The sequence below is a fragment of the Hyperoodon ampullatus genome (genome assembly GCF_949752795.1).
Source record: "Hyperoodon ampullatus genome assembly, chromosome: 11".
Classification (NCBI taxonomy): domain Eukaryota; kingdom Metazoa; phylum Chordata; class Mammalia; order Artiodactyla; family Ziphiidae; genus Hyperoodon; species Hyperoodon ampullatus.
In genome coordinates, this window is record NC_136924.1 from 26984257 (window position 1) to 27005182 (window position 20926).

The 20926-nt window shown below is 45.3% G+C and overlaps 1 protein-coding gene across 1 annotated transcript in view; it reads left to right on the forward strand.

Moving 5' to 3' along the window:
• The window catches only part of STAB2 (stabilin 2), a gene marked incomplete at both ends in the record, with an annotated part of 93093 nt that overhangs the window by 17440 nt on the left and 54727 nt on the right, over positions 1 to 20926 (forward strand). The window contains 12 exon segments of the mRNA XM_079714889.1: positions 948 to 1043; positions 3791 to 3838; positions 5329 to 5465; positions 5897 to 6011; positions 9078 to 9155; positions 11654 to 11740; positions 11742 to 11756; positions 11840 to 11947; positions 15327 to 15458; positions 18153 to 18281; positions 19515 to 19571; positions 20604 to 20699. Of these exon segments, the coding sequence (XP_079571015.1) occupies positions 948 to 1043; positions 3791 to 3838; positions 5329 to 5465; positions 5897 to 6011; positions 9078 to 9155; positions 11654 to 11740; positions 11742 to 11756; positions 11840 to 11947; positions 15327 to 15458; positions 18153 to 18281; positions 19515 to 19571; positions 20604 to 20699 (1098 nt within the window).

The window sequence follows — 20926 nt, forward strand, 5'->3', positions numbered from 1 at the left end:
TCCCTCGATCCTCTGAGACCATGCAATTTCTCATTTTGCTACTCCCTGTGCTTTTACTTTCTCTTTGTCCTTGTCTCCCTCTCTCTCTCACTCTCTCTCCCAACTTTAAGTGCAGTTCTGTGCATCTTGGGGTAGGTGACTCCCTGTTCTTAGAGGAACGTCTACCCCACTACCAGTGATGCCCACTAACTTAACAGCACTCTGTGTCCCAATTCTAACTCATAGGAGAAAGGATCTGACCAGCCCAGCTGGGTCCAGGTGTCCACATATGAGACACTCAATGATGGCCAGGCAGTGGGGTGACATATCATGAACAGGACTGCCAGACCCACGCGTAGTAGTGTGGGCAGGTGGGTAATATTCAAAGACAAAAAAAAAAAAAAATGGGAGGAGATGCCTCTAAAGTATCCGTTACCCAAGAATCATGAAAGCACTTCATAAAGCTGAAGAAGCTCCAACACACTTGCTTCATTTAAGCCCAGGCAAGCCCTGACATTCCACACGTGAGAGGTTATTGGAACTTTCACTTCATTCCAAAGCGTGGAAGAACCAACATAGGGTTGCCAGATAAAATGCAGAACACCCAGTTAAAATTGAATTTCAGATACACAGTGAATTCTTTTCTGGCACAAGCGTGCCCCCAAATACTATATGAGACATACTTATACAAACACCTCTTTGTTTATCTGAAATTCACATTAACTGTGTGTCCTGATTTCTGCTTGCTAAATCTTGGCAGGGATGAAAAGAAAGAATCTAATTGTGATTCCATAAGAAATGCACCAAACCTGCAGAAAGGGCTGAGGGCCTGTGGGTTACTTCCCCCATCTTTCAGCCCCGAATTTGCAGTTCTCACTGTAGACGGAGCCTGAGCATTCACAGGTGTACCTCATATCTAATGCTTTAGTTGGGAAAGCAAATCATTTCTCTCATTTTCTTTGTATCAGGCAACCTGTCAGTTTACTTCTTCTGGTGTCTGGAGTTGTGTTTGCCAAGAGGGCTACGAAGGAGATGGCCTTCTCTGCTATGGAAACGCTGCAGTGGTAAGTCCTCTGAGATCAACTCCAGTACAGAATAATAAAGACAAAAATCTTCAAATTTAAAAGAAAAAAAAGCGCTCTTGTCTAGGATGGCTTTAAAGTGCTGTACCAATCATTTGCTCCAGATTTTATCTGAAGCAAACTGCGTCTCATAAATGGCATATGTGCTCTGTGGGTCACAAATTTTCTACAAGTTGAAGGGAGGTAACTTTTATTTGGCACCTTCTGTGTACCAAGCAGTCTTGGCTTCCCTTTCTTGCCATTCTGTCTCTTTCTAGTCCCAGACTTCCCAAATGAGCAAATAACTGGCCCCTGCTGAGCTCTGGGGCACTCCTGTCCATTGTGGTTGTGTGCCTCCTATAGGCACCCAGAGCACCTTGTGCTTACCCCTGTCTGGGGGTGGGGGTGTGTGTGCATGTGTGCACGCACGCATGCACACGCACCTTCTGTGTACCAGGCATCTTACTAAATCCTTAACATGCTGTGGCACCCCCTTTAAGCCACAACCTCTGGGCTTATGCTATTATTATGCCCACTTTATAGATGAGGAAACTGAGAACCTAAGCAAACTTGCCTAAGGTCGCTCAGCTGTCTCCGTGCAGAGCCCAAGCACTTGACCATTAGTATGTTCTATCAGCATAGGGCACGTCCCACCTAACTGTCTGTCTCCCCACTGGACTGTCAACTCTTGAGGGCAGCTCTTTGTCCTTGTTTCCTACTTCACTCCTACTGTTCATAAAGATTTGCTGAGGGCTTCCCTGGTGGCACAGTGGTTGAGAGTCCGCCTGCCGATGCAGGGGACACGGGTTCGTGCCCCGGTCCGGGAAGATCCCACATGCCGCGGAGCGGCTGGGCCCGTGAGCCATGGCCGCTGAGCCTGCGCGTCCGGAGCCTGTGCTCCGCAACGGGAGAGGCCACGGCAGTGAGAGGCCCGCGTACTGCAAAAAAAAAAAAAAAAAATTTGCTGAAATGAGAAAGTAAATTGGTGAATTTTCTCATCACTCACTTTTGGTTTAACTCACTGGAGTTTGGTTCCTACCCTTCCTCTCAATGGAAACCAGTGGCATAACAGTGCCCAGGGCTGCACCTGCCCTAATGTGCTCCCTGGCAGCTGCAGCATCTGACCTTGGCCTTCCTGCCTATCAGGGTCCTTCCTGCTCTTTCCTGAACCTGTTTCTCCTACTCATCCCATCAGGCCTGTCTCCTGACATTCAGACCATGGAGCGTGGACCCAACATTTTCTCTGCACTGTCCACGGGCCACGTTTCCTAAAACCTTAAAACCCTAAAACCCTGCTTTCACAATGCCCCTCACCTCCCACGGAAAACAAGATCAAGTCCAAATCCTCGGCCTGGTACTCTGAGGACTTCCCATGGACTCGACTCACTTCAACCAGCTTAGCTGACCTGTTGCCTTCCCAGCTGTCACCTTCCTGGCTCCGTTCCCCTCCCCCATGGACCCAGCCTCAGGTCTTTCTGCCAGCAGTTCAGGTCCAGCTCATGCCCTCCTCTCCTTGAAGGGATTACCCGAGCATCTCAGCTCTTGTACGTATCTATTTACTAACTGATTTACTTTTTAACCGGTATTTACTAACTTATTCCATAACCTCAACCACTTTCAAAAAGGAATTAAGACAGCTCTGAGATGTATTGCCTTTTGGTAAATTTGCGCATAATAATTGTTGTTGCCATTTTCGTGGTGTTTAATAATTTTTAAAATGTTCTCACATACATTCATGCATGTAATGTTCATAATCCCAGGAGCAAGGCATCATCATTTTCATTTTTCAGGTGAGGCACTTGAGTTCTCAGAGAGGTTAAGTGACTTGCCCAAGATCACACAGCTGGTAAATGGCAGACCCAGGAATTGAACCCAGACTTTTTAAACTCAAAGTCTAGAGCTTTCTTTAATCTATCACACCTTCAAACATCACTGATCTACCAGCACTCTGTGTTATTTTTTCACATCCTAACATCCCCCAAACAACTGTAAGCTGCAAAAGATCAGGGGCCATCTTTTCTCTTTCATATCATATCCTCCCTCACTCCAACCTGGTGCCAATTGTGATGGTTCAGTATATATGTTCATTAACAGACCCCATGGTGGATAAGTTACAAATAATAGTGGCTAAAACCTACTGACTGTGTCCTGCATGCCATCCTCTATTCTAAGCACTTTAAAAACATTAACTCTTCCAGTTTCCACATCAACGCTATCAGTTGGAGCTTTTATCATCCCTATTTTATAGCTGGGAACATTGAAGCCCAGAGAGATGAAGTAACTTGCCCAAGGAACTAGGAAATGGCCAAACCAGAAAGAAAACCCGAGGGGTTTGGCACTGTGTCCCAAGCCCCTGCTCAATGCTAGCTCTGAAAGGGGGCAGTTTACTGAGTTCTGTGACCCTCCTGTAGGGCTGGGTGGCCGTGTTCTTACAACACAAATTCTGATTTGGACGAATTTGAGGTGGTTGTTTCATTTAAAGTTTCTGGAATTACTCCTTTATCTTGAATATAGAAGATAATTCAAGCCATTAAACATGAAAGAAATAGAAGATAATTCAAGCCATTAAACATGAAAGAAATGCATGGCTCTGGCAACGTGGGGATTCATCCAGCCTGGGCATCACTCATGTCGGCATCGACAAGGCAGGCAAGGACGATGCCCAGAGATGCCCGGTGATTATGCTTCTCATTGATCCTCCTCTGTGTTCTCTCTCCTCTCTCCTCCCTCTCTTGCACGAAATGAATAAGGAATTGTCCTTTCTCTCTGCAGCAGCTATATTTAACCAGTGGATAAATGTGAGTACCTTTGTTGGAATTAGGATTGGGAATATATAATAACTTTAGATATTTGGACTACATGTAACAGAAAACTGAAAATGCAGCTGGTGAGGGGGAGGGAGGGAAATTGTCTAGAACAGTGGTTCTCAGCTTTGATTCCACTTTAGAACCACATGGAACAGATGTTTTTCAATAGCCATGCCTAGGCTCCCACCCCCAGACTCTCTGATTTGATTGGGTAAAGGTTTGACCTGGGCATCAGTGTATTTTAACACTTTCCCAGGTGATTCTAACATGCAACCAGGACCAAGAGCTTCTGGTCTAAGATAAGCTGGGGTGGTCGACTTTTCAACCAATCCAAGTACATATGTATAACTTCATTCATCAAAAGAGGTATTTTTGAAAAGTCAGCATAATTCATCACGGTAATTCACCAAATTATATTTGGCATTTATAGTTGCAGTACTGTCATATTTCATGTGTGTTTAGCCCTCAGCCCAACATGCCCAGAGGAGCTTTTCCCTCTCCTTTGGAAAGTTCTATAACAAAGAGTCTAATCCCTACCATCCCCAGTTGTCTGAATCTCTGTCATCTTTACCTGAGTGACCCAAGGTGGCAGGTTCAGCCAGCCATCGTGACAGGTGGTTTGTCCCTTTTAAGAAGACAGATGCTAAGATACACAGTGTCAGGTCAGCAGCCACTCCAAGACACCTTCCTGTTGCTTCCATGTGGGGTCCCTCTGACCCCCATCCCATGGGAGAGCAGGGACTGAGGGTCCTATAGCAGGTGCTAATTTTCATACAGACCCACCCCACGCTCATAAGCTTGCCCTGTGGTGTGCTAGACCCGCTCATCCTAGCTCACAAGAGCACAGCTTTCCCAGCTCCACTTTCTATGCTGTTATGGCTGTAGCTTGGAATCAGCTATGATGGGAGAACTTACACCACAGAAATCAGCGAACACTATGAAGCGGGGCTTTTGTTTTTTTGTTTTTCCTGGAGAGCCGGTTGTGAACCATAAACCCACCACTGCTTCTACCCAGAAGCAGCTCTAGGTGAGTAGATAAAAGTTTGATTTCAGGCCTCCAGTCCCTCCCTCATGCTGAAACTGTTCCTGTAATCTTCCCACCATCCTTATTCCAAAGGCATCCAAGGATTCACAAGGTTCTCTGTACACACATGTGCACACACACTCGTGACACTGTCAAGACTGTTCTCTGCCTCTTCATTTAGACTAAAGGGTGAATGACTGATAATGACTCAAGTGTGACCTGATCAGGAAAATTTGCCCTTTGTCAAGGTTCACACGTTTAAATAAAAGGAATGAGTCTCAGAGGGAAGGGGAGGCATCAGCCAGTAGTTGGGATCGATTTGGGAAAGGGGTCCCTAGGACCTTCCCAGTATCTCTGAAATTATATCACATGGGAAATTGTCATCTCTGCCAGGCATTAAGTCAGCATTTGACCTCTGACATGAGTCAGGCCCATTTCTTTTCCTTCTGCGATTCAGAATGCTTCCCTACAACCCATGCTGTCAGCCGCCTCAAACCTCACCATCCTCGTGCCTTCCCAACAAGCCATTGAGGACATGGACCAAGATGAGAAAGCCTTTTGGTTGACCAAGAGCAATATTCCCACCCTCATAAAGTAGGTATTATGTGTGTTTTATTCTTCATGATATCTTACTGGCATCAGTGTGAATGAAGCTCAGGGAAGGGAGGCCACATGGTCCTTCAGATCCATGCAACTGACCGTGTCCCAGGACCCCCCCACCTCCTTACCCCAGGGTGGAAGTCGTCAACATGACTGACAGCCAATTCTGTGCTAACTGCTTTATGTACAACCTAGTTAATCCTCCCAAGGACCCTGTGAAATAGACAGAATTATTCCCATTTTATAGATGCGGAACCCGAGGCACAGGGTGGTTAATTAACTAACCCCAGGTACCATGGCTGAAGTTGCAGGGGGAGATTTTGAACCTGGTAGTCTGGCTCCAGAACCTACTCTCTTAACTCCTCACGATGCCACCGCCTCAAGCATTGATACCTCATTACAGCCCTTATGGACTGTTGTTGTAGGTACCATACGCTACTGGGCACGTATGGAGTGGCCGATCTGCAGGCCCTGTCACCTTCTGACATGCTGGCAACGTCTTTGCAGGGCAACTTCCTCCACCTGGTGAAGGCGGATGGGGTAAGAGAGCGTCATATTGTGTCTGTTTATTGGAAACTTGTGACCTATGTTCATAGTGTACTTTTAGTTTTTTTCTGTTAGGGAAATTTCCAAACATGAGCAAAAATAAATGGAGAATAAAACCTCCATGTAGGTATCACCCAGCTTCAACAATTAGCAACCTGTATTCACACACACACACACACACACACACACACACACACACACACACACACACACACACACACACACACACACACACACACACACACACACACTTACTCTGTAGCAGGGATAGTATAAAATGAAGCTCTCTGCCCACTGGTCGGCCACAGGCTCTTCCTGACAGACAACAGACTGATCCGGAAAGACAATCCTTTCATTTCTTCTGGGTGAAGGCCGCGCAGTTTCACAACTTTGATTTTTATGTGTGGTTAAGAGCTGGTTATTGGAAACCTACTAATTGAGTCATTCAAGATTACTACAATTTTGTATTAAGCTAGGGTCACTCAACAGATATTTATTGGGACTTCCCTGGTGATCCAGTGGTAAAGAATCCGCCTTCCAATGCTGGGGATGTGGGTTTGATCCCTGGTCGGGGACCTAAAATCCCACATGCCGTGGGGCAACTAAGCCTGCACGCCATAACTAGAGAGCCCGCGTGCCTCAAACTGCAGAGCCTACAAGCTCTGGAACCCGCACTCCACAACTACAGAGCCCATGCGCCCTAAAACCCAAGCACCGCAACTAGAGAGAGAAAACCTGCACACCACAACTAGAGAAAAGCCCACGCGCCACAATGAAATATCTCGCATGCCTCAACGAAGACCCCGCGTGCCACAACTAAGACCCGATGCAGCCAAAAAAATAAATAAACAGATACTTATTGAACACCTCCTATGCTCCAGGAACTGATCTGAGTGTTGGAGACAGGACAGTGCACAGGAGAGCAGAGCCCTGTAGAAGCCCACCTTCTGGCTTTTTCTATAGTGTTTCAAGGACTTGGATTCAGTCTTCTGTGAGGAAGTCTGGCTGCCCTGCTGAATGCGGCAGTGTTTTAAAGCTCTTTCTATGAACTGAACAAGATGAAAATGGAGACTCTGCTGGGAAATGAGAACTGCCCCATCAATGGAGCGTGGACCAGAGTCAGAATATTCTAGAATTGCAGCTCTAAAGCATTTCTGCCTAACTACCCATCAGTGATGGCACTGTGAAAAGGCTCTATGCCTAGTATTACCTAAATATATATGCTTCATCAGATCATTCCTTTTTTTTTTTTTTTTTTTTTTTGTGATACGCGGGCCTCTCACTGTTGTGGCCTCTCCCATTGCGGAGCACAGGCTCCAGACGCGCAGGCTCAGCGGCCATGGTTCACGGGCCCAGCCGCTCTGCGGCATGTGGGATCTTCCCGGACCAGGGCACGAACCTGTGTCCCCTGCATTGGCAGGCAGACTCTCAACCACTGCGCCACCAGGGTAACCCCAGATCATTCCTTATAGAAAGCAGTAAAGAGTTACATACGGTCCCATGGACTCTTTACATTTTATTACAATAATTCTAGAATGTTACATGCATATATCAGACAATGGGTGGTTTTCCATTCGTGTTTTAAATCATTGATGCTCTGAGCAAGCATTAATTGAACACCCACCCTGGGAAGGTTCATCCCAGGTTCCGTAGATTCAGAGGTAAATCAATCAAGACCTGTGAGCTGGAGCAGCTAACTATCAAAGACACAGTTGTTATGGGTTCTTTCTTACGCCTGATATAAATGTCTCCCTGTAACCAGAAGAGATGTGCAAGGTAGCCAGGAATGTTTGTTTCAGGACCTCTGCTGATGTGCTCAGGGTGAGGCAAGTCCCCTCTGCACCCAGGGTTCCCAGGAGGAATTTCAGACAAAGGGCAGTGGTGGGAGAAGAGGAGAGGAAACCAGAGAGAGCGGAGCCCAGATGTGTCATGCTTGGTCGGTGGCTGCGTGAGCGGGCATGTGGGTTTACTTAGCTCCTTTCCCCGTGTAATTAATATTCTTGAAAAGTCAGTAACTATCTGTATTAGTTTGCTAGGCCTACTATAACAAAGAACCACAGACTGGGTGGCTTAAACAACAGAAATTTTTGTCTCAGAGTTCTGGAGGCTCGAAGTCCAAGGTCAAGGTGTGGGCAGGGTTGGTTCTCTCTGAGCACTGATGTCAGGCTCTCTCTGTGGCTCGTAGATGACCGTCCTCATGTTCACATGGTCTTCTCCCTACATAGCTGTCTGTGCCCACATATCCTCTTCTTATAAGGACACCGGTCATATTGGATTAGGGCCCACCCTAATGACCTCATTTTAACTTGATTACCTCTGTAAAGACCCTGTCTCCAAATAAGGTCACATTCTGAGGCACTGGTGGTTAGGACTCCAGCATATGAATTTGGGAGACACAATTCAACCCACAACGTTATCTGCGGTGTTTTTCCAACTGCAGGGTCACTTTAGTGAGCCTCAGCCAGCACTTTTTTTTCTTTTTTTTTGGCAGCGTTGGTTCTTCTTTGCAGCGCACGGGCTTTCTCTAGTTGCAGCGAGTGGGGACTTCTCTTGTTGCGGAGCACGGGCTGTAGGCGGCGCGGGTTTCAGTAGTTGGGGTGCATGGGCTTCAGTTGTGGCACGCAGGCTCAGTATTTGTGGCTCGTGGGCTCTAGAGCGCAGGCTCAGTAGTTGTGGCGCATGGGCTTAGTTGCTCTGCGGCATGTGGGATCTTCCTGGACCAGGGATTGAACCCGTGTCCCCTGCATTGACAGGAGGGTTCTTAACCACTGTGCCACCAGGGAAGTCCCTGGCACTTTTTTAATGAAATAGAATGAAATAGAGTAGAATCGATGATCAAGTGCCTCCCACATGGTAGAGGAAAGTATTATTTCATTTCAATTGTGTGTGTGTGTGTGTGTGTAATGTCAAAAGGGTCACAATTTAAAAATATTTCTGAATTTGTGTCATGGTCCAAAAGTGAGAAGGTCACTACTACTCAAAAAGTGGGAAACCCAGAAATAATTCAATCCCTGGGTGTACTCTATAGGGACTCACCTTCTCACTGTGGTGCGTTTACAGAATATCACAATCGAAGGAGCGTGCGTCATTGATGGTGACAATGCAGCCACAAATGGAGTGATACACATCATCAACAAGGTACAAAATCGCTTCCTCCCACACATGTTGAATCTCTTCTCCTTTTGTTATTTATCCTCCTGTGCAGTATCTTTTTGGGGAAAAAACACTTAGCCTTAATATAAAAATAACCTGTATTGTGCTTCATTATTTTTAAAACCATTTCGAGGCTCTACTCATTCAGTAAGACTCAGTTACTATATACTCAGCCTGTATCCTGCAATGGGTCCTGTATAATGTGTGGCCAATATATCATATTTCTTAGTTATCAGAACATCTTACAAGGTACACGGGAACCTTAGTATTGGGAAGTCCATAGGCCCAGATTGGATATAATCAAGAACTGGAGGAGAGGCAACTGGCTATGTGTCACTGGTCCTCTCCCCTCTGCATTATTGTGCCCTAGAAAAAAAAATGGAAAAGGGTAGGAAGGGTATTGTAGAATTTTTATTTTCTTCTAAGATGCAATTCAACAGTATTCAAAGGTATGAAATAGAAAAAAATGTTTAATGGGAAACGAGCTTTTAAACTATCCTATAATTTTCAGTTACTATATTAATATCTTCATTTAAAATTAAAGTTAGAATTTAGGGTATATTGGGAAATTTTGAAAAGCAGAAGATTAGAAAAGACAATTAACTAATTGCATTTTAACTAAAATTATTCTCACTTGGCACTTACATACTTTTTTATTTCAAGTTACAGAACACATTAACTGTTTCTGTTCAGAAAAGAGAGGCTTCTTATAAGACTTCTGAGTGCAACACTTTGCAAAGACCTTGCAATTCTCTTGTATTACCAAGAGGCATTAAAAAATACACCATTTTTTGAGCAAGTGATAGGTCATTTGCAGGGAACTATACTGGGCTTATGGCTTCATTTACCAGAAAGCAATATTACTTACCAAGAGTATTTTTCTTCTCCAATACTGGCTTTTCAAAGTACCAAAAAAAAAATTTTTTTAAGCGTAAAATTACCTCTTCTTCTCATTTACTTTTTTTTTTTTTTTTTTTTTTTGCGGTACGCGGGCCTCTCACTGTTGTGGCCTCTCCCGTTGCGGAGCACAGGCTCCGGACGCACAGGCTTAGCAGCCATGGCTCACGGGACCAGCCGCTCCGCGGCATATGGGATATTCCCGGACCGGGGCACGAGCCTGTGTCCCCTGCACCGGCAGGCGGACTCTCAACCACTGTGCCACCAGGGAAGGCCCTCATTTACATTTTTGATGAACACAACCTCATTAGTAAAATGGCACCTCAACCCATGTCCTGTACTGAGCGTTATTATCACAGGGGCCAGGTCGAGTCCCACCTCCTCTGTGAAGCCATCCCTTATCCCTGCAGCCCATATCACCAAGGCTGCCATAGTGTCAAGAGGGTAAGTTCTAGAATCATACAGCATCTCGTTCAGGCACTTAACTAACTGTGTAACCTTGGGCAAGTTACATAACCTCTCTGAGCCCCATTTTTCTTCCCTATGAGTGTTAAACAACACCTTCTCTCTCACTGTCTGCTGCCTAGGGAGACCTCAGTACATGTCATTTTTATTCCCTTTTGCTTCCTCTGAAATCCCGTGGGATTTCTCAGTATAGAACTCATTTGGCATAACTATGCCCCCTTGTTTTGATAGTTCTTTATGGAATAGGTCATGAGCCCCCATATAATGGCATGTCCCGGAGGGGCGGGGCTGCATCTTTTCTCTGTCCCTCATCAGCATTACCACCTCACCTTGCGTGCAGTAATATTGGAATGATTGACAGCCCTCTAGGTGCCAGGCATTGTGTCAGGTGTCATGTATTGCATTATCTCATTTGATTTTTTTTTTTTGCGGTACGCGGGCCTCTCACTGTTGTGGCCTCTCCCGTTGCGGAGCACAGGCTCTGGACGCGCAGGCTCAGCGGCATGGCTCACGGGCCCAGCCGCTCCGCGGCATGTGGGATCTTCCCGGACCGGGGCACGAACCCGTGTCCCCTGCATCGGCAGGCGGACTCTCAACCACTGCGCCACCAGGGAGGCCCTCATTTGATTTTTATAACAACCCTAAGAAAGTACGTGCCCTTCTCCTCACTTCTCAAAGGAGACCGCTGAGGGTCCTCACGGCTAGGTAGCTGGATCGAGGAAGAAGTTTACGTGGACACAAAGATCCATGGCTGCGCATCAACTGATTCAAGTTCACTGCTTAGCCTCTGGGTTGCCGTGGCTCGTTAAGGCGCTCCTTTTCTACCTGTGCATTGGGCACTGTGGTCCCCTTTGTTAGGGCCACCGTGAACAGTTGTGCAGGTTGTTCCCTGCCTAGAGGTACCTGGTCTGGTGGTAGAGTAGGGCTGAAATCCAACCCACTTCACTTCCCAAACTATGCACCCCTGTTCGGTCTTGCAGACGATCAAAGGAAAAGGTACCTTGTTCTCTATTTGCAGAGGCTCATGATCACATATTGTTATGTGACATGAACCTATGTACTAGAGAGGCAGCAAGTCCTACCAAGGCAGGCTAACAGAATTTTGGGGCTTCCTTTCCCAGGTTCTGATTCCCCAAAGAGGTCTAACTGGCTCCTTACCAAACCTACTCACCCGGCTGGACCAGATGCCTGACTATTCCATCTTCCGGGGCTACATCATTGCAAGTACCACGTTCTCTGCATGACCCTCTGCTCGGGTTACCTGGGAACAGAAGTCCCTCACGCGCTCCTGTCTCTTTCCATCACAGCAACATAATCTGGCAAGTTCGATCGAGGCTGCCGACACTTACACGGTGTTTGCTCCAAACAACGACGCCATTGAGAGTTACATCCGGGAGAAGAAGGTCACAACTCTGGTAGTATCCGCAATAATAACCTGGGAAATTACTTCCTGGAAATTCAAACACTTAAAGTTTTTCAGTCCATCAACCATGTACCATTTCACTCTTTCATCAAAACTTCTCTGTCGATATCCAGATATTTAACATAAACTTGAGCAGAGACTCTCTCATACCCGACCCTCCCCCAAGCCAGAGCTACTCATATATTTAGTTTGTACCCCTGGAAGCACACACTCAGGCTCACATACACAGGATGAAGGCATCCCAGGAACCTGGAAACATCTTCATGGCCACCCCTCCTCCCCTCCCTGGCTTCTCCCTGGTCCCATGCAGTGAGCTGTCAGCAGCTGGGACCTCGAGGGAGTGCACTGTCTCTGTCTTCCTCCTATTCTCCCTTGTCTCTGTCTTCCCTGATTCCTAACATCTGGGGCTGAACAGTCAGAACTTGTCAAAAGACTTTGTGAAATAATAAAAAGCTCCAGTCCTGTCACTCTCTGGCTCAAAACCCTTGGGTGGATCTCCATTTCCTGAATGACTAAGTCCAAGCTACCTCCCCAGGTTCTTAGGGTCTCCATAAACTGGCCATGATTACCTTCTATGCAGTGCTGGCGCCAGAATTTCCATTTAGAAGGATCCCAGGGGTGCCCCGCACCCAGCCCCATAGTGGGAGGACAAGTTTAAAGCTGTAATTGCACAGCAAGCACGCTGTTTTCACTTCTCTCTTTATATAGGGTGACTGAGGTGAGGATGCTAAGGAGATGGGGGCTGATACTTGAAGTCCTGCTAAGCCACCCTTGGGCCCACTGCTGTCTCCCATCCATTCTCTGCAGATACCATGTGGTCTAACCAGAGTGATGTCATACAGACCCTAAAGAAAGCAAAGGCATGTTCAGTGCCTTGCTCCTATCTACACACACACACACACACACACACACACACACACCCTCAATCAGGAAGGCTGTCCTTCGTCCTTCGATGCCTCCTGAATCCTCCCCACCCCTTCTTTTTTTTTTTTTAACATCTTTATTGGAGTATAATTGCTTTACAATGGTGTGTTAGTTTCTGCTTTATAACAAAGTGAATCAGCTATACATATACCCATTCTTCAGGTCTAGTCTCACCTCCTCAGACAAGCTGGCTCTGGCCCCTGAGCTGCAGAAAATCTCTCCTGTCTCTGAATTCAGACCATTAGTACACCCTTCAGCACTTACACACCTGGTATAAGGAACTGTCTTTTCAGGCGGGTGTGTCTTAGCTCTCCAATTGGATGAAAAGTCTGTGAAGGGAGGAACGGTGTGTTAGACTTTTGTAACTGCCGTGTTGAGCAAGCAGGACTCCTGGGATGGAAGTGGAAGTCCGCTTTACTGTGTCTCCTCACCCCCAGCCCTCCCCCAGCCCTTTGAACCTGTTCAGTGGGGAATATTCTTCTCCTGCCCTGGGATAAACCCTTAGGCAATCCCGCAGCCTTTCTGCTTCCTCAGAAAGTCCTGTCATCACTGTTAAGTCACAAACACAGTCTCAATTAAGTAAAAAAAAAAAAAAAAAAAAAAAAAAAAAAATCCAGCTCCTTGAAAAAATCAACATTTTGAATTGGATTTAGAATTAAATCTTCTTTCCTCACTGCTCCATGCTGGGCTTTGTCCAGAAAGGAAACTAGAGGAGGGGGTTTGGTCCTCGAATCAATCAAGGTCCATCAGAGGGTGGCAGGAGGGATAGACTGGGAATTTGGGATTGATATGTACACACTGCTCTATTTAAAATAAAATGCCTTTCCATGAAAAAATATCAGTATGGAAAGGTAAAAATGATTGCTAAAAAAATCAAGGTCCATCAGGAGACAGAAACCGTACCAGAGAGAATTCAATATTATGAATTGTTTATTGGGTATAAAATTATATAAATATAATTGAAAGGTAAAAAAGCAATAGCATAGAAGCATCTATAACCCCAAAGGCTGGGAGAACAGAGGAAAGAGGTCAGAACAACTAAAAGTCAGAAATCTGGAGGAGCCTGGAGGAGCTGTAACGCAGACCTCTGAGGACGGGGTGCCCTTCTGCTTGTGGCTCTGACATTGGAGGAGGGTCCCTGGGGGTCCAAGACCCGGGCGTCTCGGAGATGCCATTGCCCGGCGGGTGCTGGCATCTTGGTGGGAGGGGGACATGATAAGGCCAGTCTGGGAGTGACAGGCCTCTACCACTCGGATCCAGCTGCTGCTGGCAGGGCGATGAAGTGCAGCTGGGGTGATGCCCCCCAGGACCAGGAAGCAGGCAGGAAGAGGGGGTCCCTCTAACAGGGCTCACAGTCTCCCTCGAGCACTTTCCACTGGCGGAGCGCCCAACGGGAGACCTGGCAGAGGAGAAGTGTGGGCTGTGGTCCAGCCCCACCGCAGAAACAGTGTAGAGGGTGGTTTGGAGCTGAGACAGTAATTCACCATCTCTTCTTCCCCATATGACGCTTCTATTTCCTTTCCTGATCTCACTGAATTCAGTTTTGGTCTCACGGGGTTTGCAGTTAGGACCTGTTGACGGTCGGGAAGAGATGTGAAGAGGGTAGGAAGTCCTTATCTAACTGGTACCGTCTTGAGATGCCGTTGATCTCTCACTCTGGCTCTCTCGCTGTCTGATGGGTTCTTTGGAGACCCCCCCCCATCCCTGGTGGTCTCTGACTGCAGTTCCCCCCACCTGTGTGCATGCATCTCTTCCTACAGCCACTTCTTTTCTCAGTGGACCCTCAGCATCCAGAGGCCACCTCCAGCCTTTCCCTTGGGGAGCCCTGTCTGCCCTTCCAGAAAGCCACCTAGGATAGGACCTAAGGCACCAGCTCTCTCAGACACGGCCAGCCCTCTGGTCCACAGGACACCTGTACTCTCTTGTCCCATGGCAGTGCTGGGAGTGCAGGCCTGTCTCCGTGCGGTGACAGCCTGCCCCCTCTGCTGGGGCTCAACCTGCCAGCAGTCCCTGGCACGAGATTGCTCAGGCCTGAGTGACACCCCACAGGCTACCCTGTGTGCAGAGGACACAGATCAAGCCCTTTGAAATACCCCATTGAGCCTCCTCTCATGACCCCTGAGGTGAAAGGCAGGCTGCGGTGTGAGGACTCTCTTCACAGCTGTTCTCACCAAAGAAATCAACTTTAAAATCCCCCCCGACCTTTTCTGCCCTCACTCTGGGTTTTAGGGTCCCGTGGTGAGTTCTTGACCATCCTACATGGAAAGTCTGCAGGTTCCCCAAGTTTGGTATTTATTATCTACTGTGCCCTGATGCCTCGGGTGAAACTTCCAGTTCAACAAGCTATTGCTTTTAAACCCCACGGTGCCTGGACATCAGGGCAGCCCAGTAAGTGCCTGGGGACCGGCTGATGTGTGGGTTGACTCTCCCTTCTGTGTGTTGTCCAGGAGGAGGACGTACTCAAGTATCACGTGGTCTTGGGGGAGAAACTGCTGAAGAATGACTTGCACAACGGCATGCACCGGGAGACCATGCTGGGCTTCTCCTACCTCCTCGGCTTCTTCCTCCGCAATGACCAGGTGCGATCCTTCCCCTTGAAACCCACAGGCGGGTGTCCTAGCTCCATGTCCGTCATCACTTGTGCGTTGCATAATCTCCCCAGCACTTCCTAAGCCTTCTCTACAGAAGACAGTTGTCTTGTGTTTCACCGTAAAGTAATGACTCAGCCAGACTGGGAAGCTCCCCCTCCCCCTCCCTGTCACCAAATCATCAGTGTGGCCTGGCTGACGATGGGATTGAATCCCAGCAGTCACAGGTGCCCTTCAGTTCTGATTCCTGACAAACAGCCCCCAAGCCACCTCCAAGAGGGAAGGGAACCCGGCAGCAAAACCTGATGCCCAGGAAGTGGCACCGGCCCCAGGGTATAAGGAGCCTCACGACTCCAGCAGCTAAATGAATAAACATTATTATCATTGCCTGATCATACAGACTGCAGACCTAGGACCAACTGACCCCCATACCAGTATTCCAGTATTAATCTCACACAACCCCTAAGTACTTAAAGTGTTTAGAATGTGTAGAAAGAATTGAGACTAAATACATACTTTAAGTATTTCAATATAAAATTTTTTGTACCTACTTCAAACATCAATCAATCTGAAAATTCAACAAGAAATTCACTACGTAACTCTAGTATACATTCTCATAAGAAAAATTAATAAAAATAAATGATTATTTAGGATAAACTAAGCACTATATTAAAGTAAAAAGTTTAATTGCAAATTTTTAAGCAATAATAATTGGTCCCTGTAAAAAAGTGCAGTTTTGAAAATAATTTTCTCAGTGTTAATCATCATTGATAACAGTTTTTCTTTTAACATGCTTGGGTTAAAAAAAAAAAAAGTCTTCATGGTTCTTCATTACTTAGGGAATAATCTAACTCCAAATATTTCCCTCTGACTCCTATAAATAATCTTACCTATTGTGTAATAATTTTGAGGAGATCCTTTTAAATACATTTTCTTTTTTTCCAGGTAAGGCAATTTTTGTTGATAAAGACCTTACATTTTTGTTTTTGTTTTTAATCTATGTCATCTTTTATTTCATCATGTAGAAATTAGTATTCCAATGCAGTTAGTTGAATCAGTTTTGATTCTGTCACATTTATTTTTCATGTGTTTGGAAAGCCTTTGATCTAGAGCTTTTTTTTTTTCCTTTCTACAATAGAGGCTTTATCTTACAGTAAACAAATAGTTCGATCTTACAATAGAGGTTTTGATTTTATTGCTAACTCATTTACTCTCAGGACAAAGAAGATGTAGAAAAATGCTCTCTAAATGAGTAAACGTGTGTTCAGATCAAAATTTTAATGCAACCCGTAATTCTTGGAATACATCTCACAATAAAAATGATTCAGACTTTTTCTAATGCCAAATCAACAGCATTACAGCATCCGAAGTTCTGCCATTTTGATATTTTAAAATAGCTCAACATCTTGGAATTCTACAAATTTGTTTTGCAATCACCGTTTGACACCACAAGTAAGGCCCCCTGCTTCTTTTCCAAGTCTACACAGACCCTAGACCACTTCTGTGGACCTCAGCCGTGATTTATCCCAACATCCAGTGGAAATTCACTTGACTCCAAGTAAATCATCAGGGACTTTGATATTCAGTGGAAGTTCAAATTTAAACACTTAGTAGAGTTATTTTAATCTTGATGCAGTGGGGAGTTTGGGAGATGTTAATCATTTTAAAACCCTTATGAGATATGAAGCTGACATCTGTTTAGTACAATAAAGAATTCCCTCTTCCAACCTCAGCCCTGCTACACACCCCACACACACACACCACCCCCTGATTTTTCAAACAACCATTTGTTTTCAGTTATATTAGTTATATTAATGAATGAATTAATAGCTTTACTTATTTTGCTAATCAATCATTAAGGTATGCTCCCATTTAAAAAAATCAAAACAAAACAAGTTACAACTCAAAGTTGAATTTAATTTGGCAACATTTAGAAATTTACTTCCCAAGACTTGGATGCTTATGGACACACAAGGCAAAGACAATACAAACATACCATGAACTCCAAAGAAGCCCCAGGGGAAACATGGTATGGTAATGCAGACCTCTGAGCAGTCTCCTCACACTGGGAAGTAATGCTATCTGGTGGAACACTTTTTACAAACTCTAAAACACTCAAATATGCTAGTTATTTTTATTCTTATATAACAGCCACTTAGCCTTACTTAGGGGTGCTTGCAAATTAACCAGGAAGTAGAGATATGCCAAAAGGACACTGAGTTTTGTTCTCCATGTCTTGGCTTTGGAAGGCATCCACACCTCCTGGACCACCAATAACCAGCACAGCCAAGCACATCCATCATCCATGGAGCCATTTTATCAGGGGCACTAACATAATGATCATGACTCAGAATTTTTTAAACAATAAAAACCGATCATTTGAAGGGTGGAGAGAAACAGAGATTATCTAGAGCAACCTCTTCCTTTTACAAAAGGGGAAGTTGAGATTCACAGAGGAAAAGCAACGAGCCCAAGGTCACACAGCTGGAAGGTGCCAGATGCAGGACTGTCACTCAGACTCCCCTCTCCTAGGGCAGAGCTCTCTCCACTACACTGTGCTACCTGGCAGGTGAATTTTGGAATATCTCCTAGGCTGTTGTCATACTGATATCCTCCAATCTGCATCGTCCTTACTTCCCTTAAAATCACTGTAGTGAAAACTTACAGTTAACCCTCTGTTCACAGCTCTACGTAAATGAGGCTCCGATAAACTACACCAATGTAGCCACTGACAAGGGAGTGATCCATGGCTTGGGGAAAGTTCTGGAAATTCAGAAGAATAGATGTGATATTAATGACACTTCTATCCTACGAGTAAGTTCTATCCGAGGCCAGTGATGAGCTAAAGAGTGTTGGCTTATTTTTTATAATTTTGAGCATAGGACTCATCTATCAGAGTGTCTCAATTCAGTTCAAAAAACACTGCATGAACATCTCGAAATGCCAAGGAGCACACTTGGCTGTGGCTCCACAAAAATAAATAAGACATGACCCCTGCCCTCAGTGGGCTCACAGTCTAGTGCCTTGAAAGGCTGCCTGGAGGGTTATGTTGAGGAGGGAGGAGGCTTCTGGAGCCACCGGCCTTCCTCAAAGGGAAAATGTGCCACACCCAGCGTAGGCACGGGAGGGGGCGGGGGCGGGGTATGGTGCACCCATGACAGGTTTTGGCCAAGCCTGGTCTAGCAGGAGAGACAATATGGAAATGGGTCATTTCAGTATAGTATAGGATGCAGTAATGGAGACTTTTTAGTCCATGAGATGGTGTAGGGTCTCTCAATAATAGTAATAACTGCTGACATTTACTGGGCACTTTTTATGTGCCAGGCACTGCTGTAAACATTCTACATGTATTAACTCAGGTAACTTTCACAACACCCTTCAACGTAGGTACTGTTACTCTGCCCATTTTTCAGATGGGGAAAAATGAGCCCCAGAGAGGTTGAGTAACACCCGCAGGTTCACAGAGCTAGCAAGTGGCAGAGAAGGCGTTCAACTCCAGGCAGTCTGGCCCCAGAGCCAGAACTGTGAACGACCACACAATACCGTCCAGTAGGTGCCAAGTTAAGAACTAGTCACATTGGTCTCCTCCTGTTTTAAGAACAGGCTGCACTTAAAAATGCCTGTCATTCTTGTGCTCTTTTTTTAATGATAGTGAATATTATCTCCACGAGGACCCCATGGCTGGGCGCTGCACGTGATGCATCCTTTAGTCTCAGAATCCGGCCCAATTCACCGAGTAGTGGGTTTTCAATAAATGAGAGGTGTTGTTAAAGGAATTAGGATTTAAGTGAGTTAAGACCCCCCCACAGGTTACAAGATTATGAGCATCTGAAGTGTGTAGTAGAGAAAGTGATGCTCCAGTGTCCACAACCCTAAGTAGTTGAAGTGTTTGTCTCAAAGGACATTAAACAGGTTGACCAGATGAGCTTCTGGTTTTCAGTTTTATAGCCTAAAACCTCCAGCTCCATGTCTGGAAAATATTTGTAGCTTCATTTTACACTAAATGTAATAACCATGAGATATTCACTTTGGTTGTGTTTTACTAAGGGAAAGTGTGGGAAGTGTCCCCAGCAGCCGATCTGCCCGTTTGGAACTGAACCACTGGTAAGTGTTTTGTCTGCTTTGATAAAACTGTTTCTGGATCCCAGGAAGGTCCAAACTAGAAAATGAGTCTCAAGCACAGCTCATTGCACTGCCTTCATTCCTTCACTTGATTTTAATTTAATCTTACCTTCTTACCTTATATGCATCTTTCTAAAGTCTTAAATCCATTTTTTTTTGGACCAAAGCAAAAATTTAATTAAGACATAAATAGAAACAGGGCTTCATCTCAACCAACCCCCAGTGCAGGAAGGGGTTTTTCACTTTCTACATCTTTCATATTCCAGTAGCTGGTTAAGGACAGGAGCAAGAAAGCTTATCAAAGGAGGCAAACTCCATATCCAACTCGGTATCCAACCTGGAGCAGTCCCACCTTCCTGATTGCCTTTACAGTTGAAGTTACCACTAACTTTCTCTAAGAAACACATGACAGACCTGGGGGGAGGTAGACATGTCTTTGAATTAACTACCCATCTATATTTCTTACAGCTGTTTATTGCAAAAGCTAGCTCTGATGATGCTCCAACCATTACAAAGAATCAACTCTCATGTACCTTCCGTTGCATAATAGTAATTTATAACTAACCATGCTGACTCTTCTCACTTGAGTTTGCATTTAATCTTGTATATTATAAGTCTTCGTAAGCAGCCTTAATCTTGTCTCAGACCAAGGCAGAATATCAACCAATAAATAAACAGAAACCAAGCCCCATCTCAATGTGGAATGTTGGAAGGATGTTTTTATCTGATTGACTCTGTGATTCTTCCCAACTTGAGCTAGTTCTAAAGAAAAGTTCTTTTTACAGAGTACTACCATAAGGGATAATCATCTGAATTTTGCCACCTGGTATTCTGGCAGCCAACACTGTGATTTTGCATTTTCTTTCTTATGAAACAGCTCCAAGAAGCCAACCCCCTCCTTTTCCAGAACATTTCAGTTAGAGAGACAGCAGTGTATCACCCACCTACTTGCTTTTAGAGATTGGAAAGCTTTGTTCTAACTGAAAAGCTGATATAATCATTATTATTTCATAGGGTGCAGAGACGAAGAAATGTCTCTATACCATTTATTTCATGGGCAAGCGATCCCTGTTCATTGGGTGCCAGCCAAAGTGTGTGAAAACTGTCATTGTGAGTATAATGATTTAATAAGCCTTCTAACTATTGCAGCAGCATTGAGAAATGTAATCATGTGTTATACTCTTCAAAGTGCCTTTCCGTGTATTCTTTTTTTTTTTTTTTTTTTTTTGGCCACTCGTTGCTGCACACAGGCTTTCTCTAGTTGCAGCAAGCAGGGGCTACTCTTCGTTGCAGTGTGCAGGTTCTCATTGCGGTGGCTTCTCTTGTTGCGGAGCACG